We start from the raw sequence: 15,974 nt of genomic DNA, 5'->3' as shown, positions 1-15,974 counted from the left end.
AATTAAAGGAAGTGATATTTGCTTTCATATCAATGAAGACTGGTGCTCAGATGTTACACTGCTACAGAAATCATGCTGTCATCACCAAGAGGCATTCTTTATTAACTGTAAGCTCTTATTCACAGAGGGAGTTCTCCTCATTTATTCTGGTCGGTGCTTATATCCCCCCATCTTGCACAACTGAGGCAGAAAGAGAGCTCACTGACCTAATAACAGACATGGAGAAAAAACACTCTGTCTCTCTCATAATCATTCTGGGTGATTTTAACAGCACACACCTACAATGAGCTACCAAGACATAGACAGCGTGCCAATTACCTGACCAGAGGAAATAAACGCTGAACCACTGTTACACTGTTTTAAAAGATACATACAGTATTGGCCACCTTTGGTCTGGGGACTGTTTTACGGGCGTCTGGGATTCTGGTATCCCTGGTTTCCCTGCTCTAGGGGTTGGGTCTTTGGTTCCTCACTACCACTATTGAGCATTTTTCTTATGGATAAACCTTACATACACAAGTGCGCTCTCACAAACACATACAGGTGCTTGGACTTAGGTGCTTACAGATTCACTTCTATACCCCTGTCATCATCTTCAGCTGTCACTTTATACGTCTCGTGTTAAATAATACTGTGTATTTTTCAGTGCTGTAATCAAGGCGTTGGCTGTTTGTACCTGTAATACTTCATCGGTTAGTTTTGCTGTTCTTTTTATACCTCTCACTGCAGGTGTAGAAGCAGACTCAGAGAATGTTATCTTGTTCTCTCTTTTTCTGCTCCTCTGTTTCTTCACCTTTTCCCCCTTTTAGCATTTTGTCTCATCTTTTTCTCTTACTTTTTTCTCTTTTATCTATCCTTTTTCGTGTACATTGACTGTTAAATAGTCCTAGAATAAAATCTAATAAAGCTTGTTGCATATATAAATCAAGCGGAGCACTACGGCGAAAGCAGTAAGGCTCCACTTCTGAAAGTAAAACCTGTTAGGCTCTCTTTGGCATTAAGACAGCAATTCTTAATGCCAGACATGACACGTAATAACAACAAAAAAGGATACATACAGTGTTGTCCCTCATCCAGGGCTTGGTCTCTTCGACTATTGTCTCTCTCACAGAGACTCTTGACTCTTTTTTCTCTCACAATAACTGGCAACACCGGAGTGGCTTCCCAACTCTAACCTGACTCTCACCAGGTGGATGCCGAGCTCCACATGACGTCAACACATCCATCTGGAATCACTGCCATTGGGAGGGATTTCAATACCACATAAAATGGACGAACCAATAAGGATTGCCGGGTGGGATTTTTGTAGATGTGACGTACCAGAGAAGCAACTGTTCTGGATTCAGACAACAATGGTGGCTCGCGCAGAGGAAGCAATCGATGACCAGACGTCCCCGTTTTGGATGACCTGTCCCCTGTAAAAGTGGTTCTCAGAAATGTCCCCGATTTCAGGGTATCTTGATGGAGTAAAAAAGTTTAATGCAACAAGATGTATTTACCCAGTCCTGCCGCTGTTCCGGTGAAGTAGAAGAGTTGAGCCAAACGCGCCTTCCCCGCCCTGTCGCTTTGCAGATTGGACAAAACAAACCAGCCCCCTGACAGAGACTCTGCCCTCTCCTGCTTTCATTAGAGAAATCTGGCCACTCGGTAACATTGATGCTGCTATTTCATCAGGGTTGTCCAATCTACCAAATATTAATTTTTAAAAAGAACACCAGAGAATGGCTTTGAAGACAATTGTTAGTGGAAACGATGGTTTCGGTTTCAATGTTGATTTCGATGTGAGTGGTTGAAGTAAAGATGATGAACAAGGGGTTTATCCAATCATATGCAAGGATTTTCGATAAAGCCCCCTCTTCTGAAATACATTTTCAATGGAGCAATCCCAGATAGATCTGTGGAGCTCTGCAGCATGAAATCCATCTGGGGAGAGTCAGGTTAACCCAACTCGCACCCACGGTTTTTTCTAAATGCTGCGTTCTAGGCACAGAGGTGAAAAATATTCTTCTCATAAGCTTTCACTGCCATGTAAAAGTCATCAAACCTGAAATAAAACAGATATCCCCTCAAAGATCCAGTACTGCACATATTCAAGATGTGCCGTGTGTGTGTGCAGCATCTTTTGTCTGAAGATGTGTGACACAGACTGAGTGACATCCATTTGTTAGCGGTTAGCTGTTAGCCGCTAGCGTTAGCTTCCGCAAATTTCATTATTTATTATCAGTTTAATCATACCTCTCAACTTTTGACGACTGTTGAGAGTGAGATTGTTGCCGGGGGGGGGGGGGGGGGGGGGTTGTGCTGTTGTTCGTTTGAAGACGGTCCAACGGGGGGGGGGGGGTTGGGTGCTGTTGTTCGATTCAAGAACACATGACGACTTACCATTTAATTCGCACGCAACACGGACCGTAGAACTGTTTCACTTTGGATGAGGGAAACTTGTTTGCGCGGCGGCGGTCCTTGCAGCTGTGTTACCTCTACTACTGGACGTGCGGAAACCATTGTACCGCAAATTGGTTCCGCCATGACGCGAAGCGTCCGTACGCGTGCGTTTCAAGAGTGAGATTTTCATTGTAAGATTGAGATTTTCAAAGTAATGCGTGTGAGCGTGTGCAATTTATGAAATGCGTGTGTCACACGGTCAATGCGTGAGAGTTGAGAGCTATGGTTTAATGGATATTTTTGTTTGCCGAATATGAGTTTGTGAATTTAACTTTTTGATTAGCTGTGACCAACGCTGTAAGAACTGAACTGATGAGTCAAAGCTAATGCAACAGAACTGCATAGACTGCTCTTAATGGAACATTTTTGAAACGTCAGCCTCTGACCTAAACCAACTAACTAATGTAGTGACATCATACATCAGCTTCTGTGAGGACATATGCATGCACACTATGACCATCCGCAAAAACAATATTATTCAACAATAAACCATGGTTTTCTTCGCAAAGGAAGAAGCTTTCAGCAGTGAAGACCAGGAACCGTATAAGTAGACTAGAAACAAGCTGACAAATCTAGCTAGACATGAGAAGATAAAATATAGCTTCTCCACAAATGACTCATCCTCGGTGTGGAGGAGCCTGAAATCCATAACAAATTACAGATCCATTCCTCCACATGCTGTAATGACCCCCTGCCTAGCTGATGACCAGAACCACTTCTTCTGTAGGTTCGATCAGCAGACTATTACACCTCACTCCCACACAAATGCCCCCCCCCTTGGGTTATATTTTCACAATTCTTCAACTCTCTCCTCTCCATCTCTGCCTGTGCCTGAGATGAAAGAGGAATATGACAACAGGGCATTCAAGTGTCTGAGTGGGAAGGAAGCACCGGGTCCCGATGACGTTTCCCCCCCCTGCCTAAAAACATGTACTGACAAACTGTCACCCATCTTCACAAATACATTTAGCAAGTATCTAGAACTGTGTGAAATCCCCACCTGCTTAAAACGCTCCACTATCATCTCTGTCCCCAAGAAACTAAAGGTTACCAGGATTTCACAGCTAAACCTATTGCTCTGATGTGTGGAGTCATAAAATCCTTTGAGCGCCTAGTGCTGAAGCATCTAAAAGACATCCCAGGCAGTTTGCTTACCAGGCAAACAGGTTGATTGAGGACGCAGTCAACCTAGGTCTGCAATCCAGGGACATACGCCAGGATCCTGTAAAACTAGCGGCCAAAGGGCAGCTGGAATAGCTGTTGACCCGACACATCCTGGTCACAGATTACTCACTTTTACCCTCAGGCCAGTGCTGCATAGTACTGATCGCTATAACAAGCTGATACAGAGCCAGTTTCTTACAGCCAGGGCAGCCAGTTACTCTGCTGAGACGGAAAAAAAGAAGCATATCTATATTAACTTTTAGGTAAGGTTTTTACCCCCTTATTTATAAAAACACCTGCTTACAGATATGTATGAAAATAAAACAACACTCTAGTACATTCTGCCTCTGTTTTTATCTTGTCCCTGCAACATTTTTTTCTTTTACAGATTGTAATTTGCTGTTCTGCTTGTCTGCCTGTTTTCTTTTGTACACATTGCGTGCGTTGAAATTTAAATGTCCTATTTGTAGCCACAAACTTGCCGAACAAAGTTGATTCTAATTCAGATTCTTGAGCGGGAGAAGATGTTAGCTGCTCTCACCTGTTGCTGGTGGACAGTCAGGAACCTGGTTATCCTCTGTCAGGTGGAGAACTGAACAAGAACACAAGTATTTTGGCTTGATATTAAAACTGTGATAAATGTGTAAGATATTTTATGATCACAACTAAAACAAAACGTTTGCCATATAAGCAGTGGAGAGCAGCATCCTGTAAGTGTTGGTGCTGATGAAATAACATTTAGTTTTAAATTAACGTTTAAATTTCTCTTTCAGCACTTTAAGCTGTTGGTGGATGAGTTGCATGTTAAAGGAGAAGCAAAAATAAAGAACGCCATGAAGGAGTCCTTCAAGATCTTAAATGAGGTGTGTATTTTTTTTTCCCTACAGAGTCAAAAGCCATTTCTACTGTTTCCAGGATCATTATTCATTCATAAAAGAGTATCTTAAATCTAGGAAGGAGTTATTATGATCAATATGTTTTTTGCTTATTTTGCAGGCAAGGATGAATGGTCAAGGAAGCATGTGTAACCAGGCCATCATGCTAATTACAGACGGAGCCATGGAGGACTTTGAGTCTGTCTTTGAAGAATTTAACTGGCCGGAGCGTAGGGTAAGAACTAGAAGAGAATACCTTTTGTTTTTTTTTCAAATAGCACATTTAGCATCAAGATTTCCGTCTAGCCCCCTGAGAGACTGATGCTCTGCAATAAAAATGTTCAGAAACAGACTTTCAAAAATGTTTGCTCCAAAATACAGGCTTGACTTGCACTACTGAGTGTCCATTTGCACAAGTCAGTGTACAAGTCAGTGTGTGACCCGAACCCGGGTCAGCCACAAATATCGGTCATGCTCTCTACCCCTGTGCCATCGGAGCACACTCAGCACACTCACCAATTTAATCGGGATTTTCTCTAATTCATCCAGAATCAAAATTATACCTACATCCTCAAATATATACAGACTATTATTATTAGCATAAATAGCTTTTAGCTAGATGCAGTGAAACCACAATCTTGTTGTGCTGAACAATAAGTCTGGCTGGATATTTGTATTAGTCGAGCTCATGTAAATTGTTCTATTTCCTAGTTTGTGATTTTTACTTTAACTAAAAAAGTAAGCTGCCCTCTGGGAAGAGGTTCCACAGCATCTGCTGCAGGACCACCAGGTTCTGCAAAAGCTTTTTCCCTGCTGCCATCAGACTGTTGAACTGCTGAAGTATAAAATGGACTGTGTACCACACTCGCTGATTTGCACATTTGTATCGTATCCTTATCCAGCATTATAAATGCTGCCCAACTCTTAGTCTCCAATATCACTGCTGCACTTTATTGGAAACTTACTGCATATTTGTTCACATTTGTTTACATTTGTTTACATTTCAACTGCCTACTGTTCACTGCTGCACTTTATCCGGAAGTCAATTGAAACTTATCCTGTAACTGACTGCAATTTATTACTGCATTTATCCTGTACTGTAATTCACTGCAAGGTATCCTGTAGAGTTCCTGCAATTTTTCTGAGCTGTATGGAAACGAAATTTCGTTCTGTATGCACTCTGTGCATACAAAATTACAATAAAGAAAGGCTAAGTCTAAGTCTAAAAAGTTGGGTCCCCAACTTATTAGTTAAGGGGTTGGATGAAGGGGTAGGATTCATGCACTGGCATTCCCAAACAACACGTACTGCATGCATATACAGAATAATCACAAACAACTTCTCTCCAAATACAGTGATTTATGACAACAAATACTTTAATTTCCAGTTAAAGTTCTTCAGTCTACAGATTACTTAACTAGCATTGAACATAACTTCTCTTGGCCTAGCAACCTGGGCTGAGCGTCTGCTGTAATGTGTTCAGCGTGCAGAGCTGCTGTCCTCTCTCAGTGAAGAGGAAACTGCTTCACTGAATTAACTAGACACAGACTTGACTCTTCTTGGGGAATATAGTCCTGTTTTCGGCCGTGGTCCAGTCACCGGATCCACCTACAGGAGACCACACCACCCAAAAGAGGAAGAATTGCTGCTGGGGGAAGAGTGTTGTTGCTCAATGATATCACGGGGGATTTCAGCAGTGGCCGTGCAGTTCAGTCTTTGTTTCCACCAGTGGCTGGGCCCAATGCACCGTCTTTCCTTGCCCCTGTCTCTGCACCATCATAGACTGGTGTTGTGGAGTTGAATGTAAATGGTCTCCAACCTTTCAGATTTTTATTTGTAAAACAATCTTACATCATGCATTTTTTTTTCTTCAACTTTATAATTATTGACTACAAGTTGATTTGCTGCATAAAAAGGCAAATCAACTTTGTGGTATCAATATGCAAAATAGAAAAAAGCTTAATGCGTATTTGTTCTTTAATATAAGGCACATTATTTTTATAGTTACATTTGTTAGAAGTAAAAGACACACTGTTGGTTTCCCACTGGAGCAGCCAAGCGGTAGCATTGTTTGCATTTAGAGAAGCTCACTGACCTGAATTTTTATGGATGGGATGTTTTGTATAAGCCCTCTCACCTGTGTTCTTTCAAAAAACTGAACTGCTCCGTTTGTGTGAGAAGCATGCTATCTCTACCAAAGTTGGAAACACATTTAAAAAAGTATATAATAATTTTCCAACATTTTGTCAACCACATCTTAACATTACCATGGCTCTTTGTCCAGGTGCGAGTGTTCACCTACCTGATTGGCAGAGAGATGACGTTTGCTCAAAACACCAAATGGATCGCTTGCAACAACAAGGGTCAGTCTGGTGTGCATGTTGGCAGTGCATGGTCATTCATTTTATGGGCGCAGTCATGTGGAATGTGATCCTGTGGCAGGTTACTACACCCACATCTCAACACTGGCTGATGTTCAGGAGAATGTCATGGAGTACCTGCACGTGCTCAGTCGACCAATGGTCATCAACCACGACCATGACATCATCTGGACAGAAGCCTACATGGACACAGTGGTGAGCTTAGCTGGCCACTTCACAGCATCTTTACCTGAGAGTCTCCTTTCCCCTGGCATACTGTACATTACTCATCGTCTCCACTTTCATCTTCCTCGTGATGTGACCTCATCCTCATCTGTATATTTCCTTCATCTGTAAATGGACTCATTCTCCCATGAACCTCTGGGCCATCCAATCCACTCTGGCAGCTTCCCAACACAAAGGAGGTAAAAAAAAATCATAATAGTCTGAGATAAATATGCAGAGGTTATTGTCATGTTAGTTTGAGGTACATTTCCTCAAGTTCTTCATCCATTTCTGGCCATATGTTCCACACAGAGAATTTTGTGCTCATAGCTGACTGCCATTAGTTTTTCAGGTCAGGATTTAGAGCATATGTGGCAGACAAAAAGACTTGAAAGTGTAGTTAAAGGTTTAAATGTTGCGGGGCCTTTAGTCTCACATCTTCAGAACTGAGTCCTTAGTTAGTCTTTAAAGACAGCATTCGTTTGTTACCAGAGTGTCTACGTTTTATAGCTTTAAAAGAAAAATATAATTCCACACAGATGAATAACAAAACAACATGTTTAAAGAAATGACAGATGTATTTTGTTTGTTTTCGTATAATTCTCTGTTTATTGACCTTTCAAAAATCCCCGTCTGAGAATAAAGAACTATTGGTCTAGATGCCACGCATTCATTAAAGGTATATAGCCACGTAATAAAAAAGGCCAAAAACTGTTTGATCATGATAAAATAAGGTTATATACATCAAGCCTCCATCTTGATAGTGTTTTGATGGTCCTTTTTGAGCTGAAAAATAATTTCACATCTAGCGACAGTATCAGAACTATCATAATGCCGGTTTGCCTAACTTATAAATCAATTATAAAACACTCTGCAATGCCTCACAGTGAAGAAGCAGCTCGGCGTCATCAAAGACCAAAGGTGATTAATTAAATAAACCAATCTACAAAAACTTTAAGAGCCTCACAGCAGGACATTTACTCAGGTCAATCAACTCTGTGGTCACATCTGTGCCTCGGCAGGTTTAGCGTCTGCTTCAGTGAACACCAATGTTCATACTGTATTCCCAGGGACATTCCAGTCTTTTCCCTCTTGGAATCATGTTTTTTTGCACTTTTTTCACTGGATCTTAGATCTTTCTTCATTGTTTTGCTGGGAGATGTTAATAGTCGTTAGCCACTTCTTTGTTTTAACCCCTGCTGTGCATGTGCAGTACGTACTACTGTTAATATCATAAATAAACAAAAAGGCCTTATTTACTAACAAATTGATCAAAAACAAAGAATAAAACACCAAAACTGTGTATGCAACCAGAGGGAGCTACTGACGTGTGTGTATATATATATATATATATATATATATATATATATATATATATATATATATATATATATATATATATATATATATATATATATATATAAAAAAAAAGTCAAATAATGTGGCTATGCACTCTGTGTTGCCCTGCAATAGACTGGCGACCTGTCCAGGGTGTACCTCACCTCTCACCCAATGACAGCTGGAGATAGGCACCAACACCCCTTATGACCCCACAAGGGATAGATGTGTTAGTGCATGGATGTAACAAATTCAACTTTTTTTTTAATTTTTTAAATTACACTTTTTTTTAGGTTCATTCTTATGGCTGGTTACTCAGTATTTGTTGTTCTTCTGTTGCCAGCATAGATTTGTCTATGGTCTGTAAAGAGGAATTATGTTCTGTTGTTGTTTAGCTTTTCAACACCAAAGCCCAGAGTCTGCTGCTGATGACTTCAGTGGCCATGCCAGTTTTCAGCAAGAAGAAGGAAACGGTCAGTCCAGCCATCGGTCCTTTCACATTTTTTGTAAACCAAATCACAAATTAAGGAATAGAAACACCCTTCCACAATAGTTAAATGATGCTGGAGGTGAAGGATGCACAAATTCTTGTTGGCACATGTGCTAACAGCTTTGTGAATTTGTACCAGAATCCAACCCAGCATTGGAAAAAAAATCCAAAACCAAAACAAATGCCTAGATCCAAGTACCAGTTTTCACAGAGGAAACTAGTCATTAATAAACAGAAGTTTAACCATTGACATGAAAAGAAAAATAAATGACTGATTCGTTCAGTGGCCACATGTTTAAAGAGGTTGTGTCTAACTGCTCAGCCTTTATGTTGCCACTGTCTTCAGCTGTCACATGGAATCCTGCTTGGTGTGGTCGGCACTGATGTTCCCCTCATGGAGGTGATGAAGCTGGCTCCCAGATACAAGGTGAGATTGAGTCTTTTGTTAAAAACTAGAACACACATTATTGAATAAAGCTGAAATAATTGTGCTGTTTTCTATTAGCTGGGAGCACATGGCTATGCTTTCCTCCTCAACAACAATGGTTACATCCTGGCTCACCCTGACCTCCGACCTCTGGTGAGATCAGCTTCTGAACACCTCTTCCTCGGTAGACACCATGGAGGATAGTGTATACTGTGCAACAACTGTCCTGTTGGCTAAATCACAGCGAAATTAATAAATGGATATTAGGTTTTAGCATGGAAACAATGTATTAGTACATAAGGAATTAAATCAACCTAAACCTAAACTTAGAGCATAGAAAAAAAGTAATCTAAGAAAATATGGCAAAAGAATCCCAACAGTCACTGACTGCTCATCAACACTGCAGACCTGAAGTTAAGTTTAAACCTTCTCCAGTTCAGATATTGGGCAAAGAGCAGAAAAGGTGAGTTCTTTTACTAAAAAGCAGAACATTTCTATCTGCACATCAATTTTTTTTACTTTAAATGTCTATCTTATTTTACGTTATGGCGTCAATGAACAGCCATGATAACAAACATCAAGTATTGTACCTGCACAAATTATCAGTTATCTGGGTCATTGCAACCACAAACAGGCTTAAATTGAAGGCAACTGGACTTTGCAGACCCCTCTGATCAGTGTTGGAACACTGATCAGAGGGGAAGGACTGCAGCACCAACTTCTCAGTAGATATACAACTTGGTTCTAAAGCTTACTTCAAAGAAATTCAAGTGACCAGGTACCCCACACACACCAAGCAATAGCCTCAGGACCGTGACAGGTGAGTTGCTGATTTGCATCTGACTTGGAACACGCCCAGGAGGATGGGCCTCCATGTGGTTAAAAACAGCAGTGCACCAAATACAGGTTGTGAGCCACCAGGGGTCCGTTCTTCGTACGTTGCTTAAAACATCCGAGATCAAATGAGACATCCAAGATGATTTCATCCGGCTAATCCTGATCCGGCTAATTGGGTTCTTCGAACACATCTGTTGTTTACGATTAGTATGGCTGGATTGAGTTATCTCAAACAACTGCGCGTTCATGCGTTTGTTTAAAAGGGGAAATGTATCGATAGTAGAAACATTGATCATCAGCGCTGCTATTGGCTGTTCAGTATGGCCAAAGAACGCCCACAGTTTTTCTCCAAAGCAGAACAAGAGCTTGGAAGGTTATGCCGAATTTGAGTCATTAATTAAAACACCTCAAAATCTGCTAAAGCCAGGAGAGAGGGCTGGCAAAAAGCAGCAGACAAATTAATGCGTAAATACTGCCCATGGTAGATGTTTCTATCACATTCTACAGCATGAATTTTTGCATTTTAATAATTTGATATTATTTGTTATTTTATATCAGATCCACGGGACCCACTAGAACATGGGGACAAGTAAAAGTGAAATACAAGAATATTCTACAAAATGGTAGCCTTTAATTATTACACTTTATTTTAAAAAGGCACTTGTTCTGTCAAGAGATCCAAATTTCAGTGTCATTCCTTAGACATTGGAAGTAAAGGATGCGTGCAAACTGGGAATTTTAACCAAAAAAAATCTTTATCCATAAAAAATGAAAATCTTCCTTTTCCAAGTCATCCACAGTTTACACGGTAAAACTGTATTGCTCCGTGTCTAGATAATCCATCCATAGTTTTTTCTAATACAATATACGGCTCGACAGGAAGCAAGCCTTTCAAAGTAAAACGAAACTTCACAATAAAATGGCCCGAACAACTCTTCTTACTGAATATGATAAAAATAAAAAGCAAACTATCATACAAATAACTTAAATATTTTAGATTTATGGCTCCAACACCACTTTTTCCTCTTTAAAAGCCACTGTTAAATGATGTGTTTGTCAGTTTATAACAGCCACCAAGAAAAATCTCTCTACACCAGGGGTCGGGAACGTATGGCTCGCGAGCCAGTTATGGCTCTTTTGATAATTTCATCTGGCTCGCAGATAAAACAAAATATCACCGCTATTGTTTTCGTCCGGGTTCTTCGCGCATGCGCGCCGGACTGGAAGACAGAAGGCGGGCGCAAACAAAGGAAATGACAAGTTCTTGACGTATTTTTCTTCTTTAGATAACGTATCACAAGATCGTTTTAAGAGTAAGTTGATGGTTGATATCGCGACATAGGCACCAGAAACCCCCGCAACCCCATGAGGGATTAAGCGGGTCAGAAAATGGATGGATGTTCACGGACACAGACCGCTCATCAGCAGAGAGGAAGACCCGCCCGGTAGGTTAAAAAAAATTGTTCACAAAGGATTATTTAGGTGTTTTTGTCTTATTAAAATGGGTGAAGGTGTCGGCAACGTTGCAGCGGAAACACAGAAGTACTAGCGCGCGTGGGGAGAAGCAGAGCCGCAGACTGCAGCAGGCTGCTGCAGTCTGCGGCTCTGCTTCTCCCGGCCCCGTCTAGCGATCGCCAACTCCCCTCCGCCGCTATTTCAGTAGAACAATGACCAGTGCAAAATTAAGTTGTATTTACCGGACATGAAGTGTAGACTGCACATTCTGTCGGGGTATGATGGCTCCCCAGTCGACTGGGATCGTGTGCCTGGGTCCTTCTTCATTGAAAATATCCATTTCTTTTGTCTTTCTTCGTCCTTTGGTAAACGAAAGAAACGTACATCCAACGAATTGGAATGCCTCTGTGTGCAACCGGGAGCACAACAAGTCGTAGGCATTGTTTACATTTCGAAAATAAACTAACTAAAAGAACGCTCTAATTCACCCGTTTTGTAATGATAGAATGCGAGAACAGTCCTGTGTTTGCCTACAAGCGGGACCCGGAAGTAGCGCGGACGTCGTGACGTCACGCGTGAACTACCCTATTGGCTCCCACTGAAATGAATTTCCAGATTTTTTGCTTTCATGGCTCTCTGAGTCAAAAAGGTTCCCGACCCCTGCTCTACACTGTCGCGCTGCGCTAAAAGATCCTGTCTATTGCGCAATACGCGATTAATTCGAAAAACTCTGCAAATTATTCTTGCACCTTCCGCAACAGGTTGCTGTCGTAAAAATGGACATAGCTACGGCAGACTTCCCTATCTCCTCCGGTATACAGCCGTGATCTAATCTTGTTTACATGAAATAAGCCTGCTCTGGAGCAGGTTTAAGCTGGCGCACATGTTGCTATGACAACAAGTGCAGGATGTCTTTCGAAGAACCAAATGATCATGCCAAATCGTCAACAATGAAATCCTGCTAACTGAGTTAGCGATGTACGAAGAACGGACCCCAGAATTGACTGAGCAAAAGTCCAGTTGCCTCTGATTTAAGCCTGTATGCTGTTAACTTTTTGATCTGCTCAAAACTCAATAACCAAAATGTCATTGGGGTGTATGTTCGTTACAAATCAATGTCGCCACAGCTTCTGGTAGTTGTAGTGTGAAGAACTTGTTGTGCCTCAGTGTCTTCTGAACAAAACTAAAGTATGAAGAAACTAATATTAAGTCAGTGTGACTCAGTGTTGCTACCAAGGTAGTTGTACTTTGCTAACAACTATGCATTTACAATTTTAAATATAAGCAAATTCCCAAGCTACTAATTAGCACAAGCATTACGTAGGTGATGAGAGCTAAGGTATCTTTAAATTCTTATTGACTGGATCAATGTTGATGAAAAATAAAGAGCACTCGCCTCTCCCCGAGCAGAATATCAAAGAAGGGGAGATGTTAGAGGTTATGCACAAAGGATTTAATAAAAGAATACCACAGAAGTGGGAAACGAGGGCTCTTAACCTAAAGGAACAATAAGCAATACTGACACCTAGTGGTTGAAATCGGTCCTTTTTGAGGCATATACTCAATGCCTTTCATGGAAACCTGCCGTTTGCCCAAGGGTCCTGCAGCTGTGAAACTCCACAGAACTTTTGCTTTCACAGGACAAATATATGATGTTGTATTTTGTTATATATCTGGTCTGCTTCTCTAACTGGTTTCCATGTTAGCAGGCTGCTGCTCTTTTGCCAAAATAAAATACCAAATGCTGCGCTCTGTTTTGGGAAACCCGGGAACTCTTATATGATTGGTTCAGGAACCAGGAAGTAAACACGGACTACATTTTTTTTTTTTTTTTTTTTTTTTTTACGGACTACACTCTGAATCGAAGTAGTTCCAGACCATAACCCCTAGATTTGAAAGGAGCAAAACTTGACTTATAGATGGAGAGTAATGTTATTTCCATTTCAGGTGACAAATGAGAATGATTTTGGTTGATTTTACACTCAAAATATTTCTTACAGCTCCTTTAAAGAGACACGTATCAATACCACCCAATTACATACAAATGCATAAATAAACCGATATCTATATTTTTCTTTGTAACAATATATCTTTACAGAATCAAATGGCGCCATAGCAGTGCATTGTGACCAAATCACTTCTGCCAGTTTACTCTGTTACTGACTCTTGTTTTAGTGGGATTACTTGGATAGGGTGCTTGACGACTGGCCATCCAGGTATCCCTGCTCAGATATTCAGTAACAGTCGCCCTCTATCCCACAGTTTAAAGACGGCAAGAAACTGAAGCCAAAGCCAAACTACAACAGTGTGGACCTGTCAGAGGTGGAGTGGGAGGATACAGATGAGATGGTAAACACACACACAGGAGAATTAGGAAGGAAATGGCTTCCAAATGAAATCTGAAAGTATTAAACTGGAGGCGCTCGAATTAGACTGTGTGTAACTGGACCTGATTTAGTTTTTTTTTTTTAAGATTAACACCTCTTTGAACAGCACAGACTAATACCTCTTGGTTCCAGTCGGATATGGCATTGCTGCTTGGTTTTTATGATGTCAGCTCAGAGGAGCTGTTGTTGAAGGTCATTGACTGAATGACGCACAGATCCTTGTTTAGAGATTGGTCACAGCGACCCAGGTACTAAATGTGTATGTGTACTGTTTTGTTTACTTTCACTTAATTTGTGCTTGTTTGCTTACAGCTAAGGACAGCCATGGTGAAAGGTGAGACAGGAACTATTACCCTGAACATCAGAGCTTCTGTGGATAAAGGGGTGAGAATGTTTTCATCTGTACAACAAAAGGCATCACAGATAGACACTAGGTGGGGCTAAAACCCCTGGCTATTTTCCTCCTGACAAAAAAGTGCTTCTGAAATGTTTTTTTTTTTTTTTTTTTTTTTTTTTACAAGGTATAGTTTGTGGCCAAAGTTAGCATTAATGGATTTACAACCTTTTATTACCAGTGCTCCACATATTTTGCCTCAATCCAGGCCTGAAATAAAACTTTAAACAAGTCAATTGTAATAATATGATAGTACATTGTACAAAAATGAAAGGTATATTGTTAGAACAATAATGTTTTGATATTATAACGCGCTGTAGTTCTATTTTTCTTTTGCTTCAGGGGTAGCTCTACTCTTCTGTCTTTTATAGCACTCTGATGTAATTCAAATCTTATGAGAAACTGAATTTTGGGTTTTAAATGATGTGTAAGCCATGATCCCTAAAGTTAACGGAACTAAATGACTGAAATATTTCACCATGTGTGCAATTAAGCTGTATTAGAATTGCTGTTTGAATTAAATAACTGAAATAATGTTTTGATGATATTCTAATTTATTGAGACACACCATTAGATGTAGTAAACATGCTGAGAGCAATTTAATAAAAAACATTTGCCATGAATACTGTATAATACTATTATTCCTTTATCCAACAGAAGAGACCGCTGTACCTCACCAACAACTATTTCTACACAGATATTGCTGAAACGCCTTTCAGGTACACCACAGGTCATCTTTTCCTTTTGTCATACTGCAGGGCCTTTCTGAGAAGTTCTATGGTCAACTATGTTGAATTCAATGTCCCTGTCTGTGGTTTGTTTCAACAATATACAGACATTGCCTATAAATGGGGAGAACTTGCTAAAATGAATTGTTGCCTGTATTCTTCAGTAACAGCAGTGTGATCTGTCTCCAGCGGTCATTTAGTCTCCCTAAGCATGACTTTGTCCCCGTCTGTCCTCTTCAGCTTTGGCATGGTGCTGACCAAGGGTCATGGCAGTCTAATGTTTACGGGAAGCGTATCAGTGGAAGAAGGTACAGTTCTAGGTTGTCTTCTGCATTCCAACCTTGTGTTTAGCATACTGCAGAAATAGTATATCCCGTCACTATTAAAAATTCATTAATATGTCCAAAATCCTTTTGAAAGTAAAACCTCAGATAACACCGTGGCTCTTAAACTGATATCAGCTCCTGTGGTTTGTTTTGTAGTGATTCACATATTTTTACCTTCCAACACAGGTCTACATGATCTGACCTCCCCGGACCTCAGCATCGCCTCTGAGTGGTATGTCTAAAACCTAAAACCTCAGATCTGGAATGTGAGCTGACATTCAGGATAGATCAAAATAATGGAGACCATTTCACCCATTTTAATGACAACACTGGCAGCTATTGAAATCATTCCTTTTTTTTAATCATTCCTAAATCCAACAACTGTGGATTATGCGTGTGCAGAAAAATTCATTTTTTTTTATTGCCATACCCATACATCTACAGCAAGACACAACAAGAGAACTATCAGCCTTATTTATATAGCTTGAAACAAAATAACAGAAAAATGGGATAAATATTTGACAAA

General features: G+C 40.5%; 1 protein-coding gene across 4 annotated transcripts in view; it reads left to right on the top strand.

Moving 5' to 3' along the window:
- The window catches only part of LOC105927065 (voltage-dependent calcium channel subunit alpha-2/delta-4), an 82,619-nt gene that overhangs the window by 25,921 nt on the left and 40,724 nt on the right, over positions 1 to 15,974 (top strand). For 3 of the 4 annotated variants that reach the window (XM_012863661.3, XM_012863660.3, XM_036145762.1), the window contains 13 exons: positions 4,380 to 4,469; positions 4,603 to 4,716; positions 6,766 to 6,844; positions 6,924 to 7,057; positions 7,249 to 7,266; positions 8,800 to 8,877; positions 9,241 to 9,321; positions 9,400 to 9,474; positions 13,876 to 13,962; positions 14,313 to 14,384; positions 15,052 to 15,113; positions 15,363 to 15,430; positions 15,635 to 15,680. In XM_012863661.3, coding sequence (XP_012719115.2) covers positions 4,380 to 4,469; positions 4,603 to 4,716; positions 6,766 to 6,844; positions 6,924 to 7,057; positions 7,249 to 7,266; positions 8,800 to 8,877; positions 9,241 to 9,321; positions 9,400 to 9,474; positions 13,876 to 13,962; positions 14,313 to 14,384; positions 15,052 to 15,113; positions 15,363 to 15,430; positions 15,635 to 15,680 — 1,004 coding nt within the window. The remainder of the gene's footprint in view (positions 1 to 4,379; positions 4,470 to 4,602; positions 4,717 to 6,765; positions 6,845 to 6,923; positions 7,058 to 7,248; positions 7,267 to 8,799; positions 8,878 to 9,240; positions 9,322 to 9,399; positions 9,475 to 13,875; positions 13,963 to 14,312; positions 14,385 to 15,051; positions 15,114 to 15,362; positions 15,431 to 15,634; positions 15,681 to 15,974) is intronic. The other variant, XM_036145765.1, reaches the window with a different exon arrangement.

This window comes from Fundulus heteroclitus, chromosome 2, assembly GCF_011125445.2.
Source record: "Fundulus heteroclitus isolate FHET01 chromosome 2, MU-UCD_Fhet_4.1, whole genome shotgun sequence".
Taxonomy (NCBI): domain Eukaryota; kingdom Metazoa; phylum Chordata; class Actinopteri; order Cyprinodontiformes; family Fundulidae; genus Fundulus; species Fundulus heteroclitus.
The sequence above is the reverse complement of the archived record's forward strand: the minus strand, read 5'-3'. Positions and strand labels throughout refer to the sequence as shown.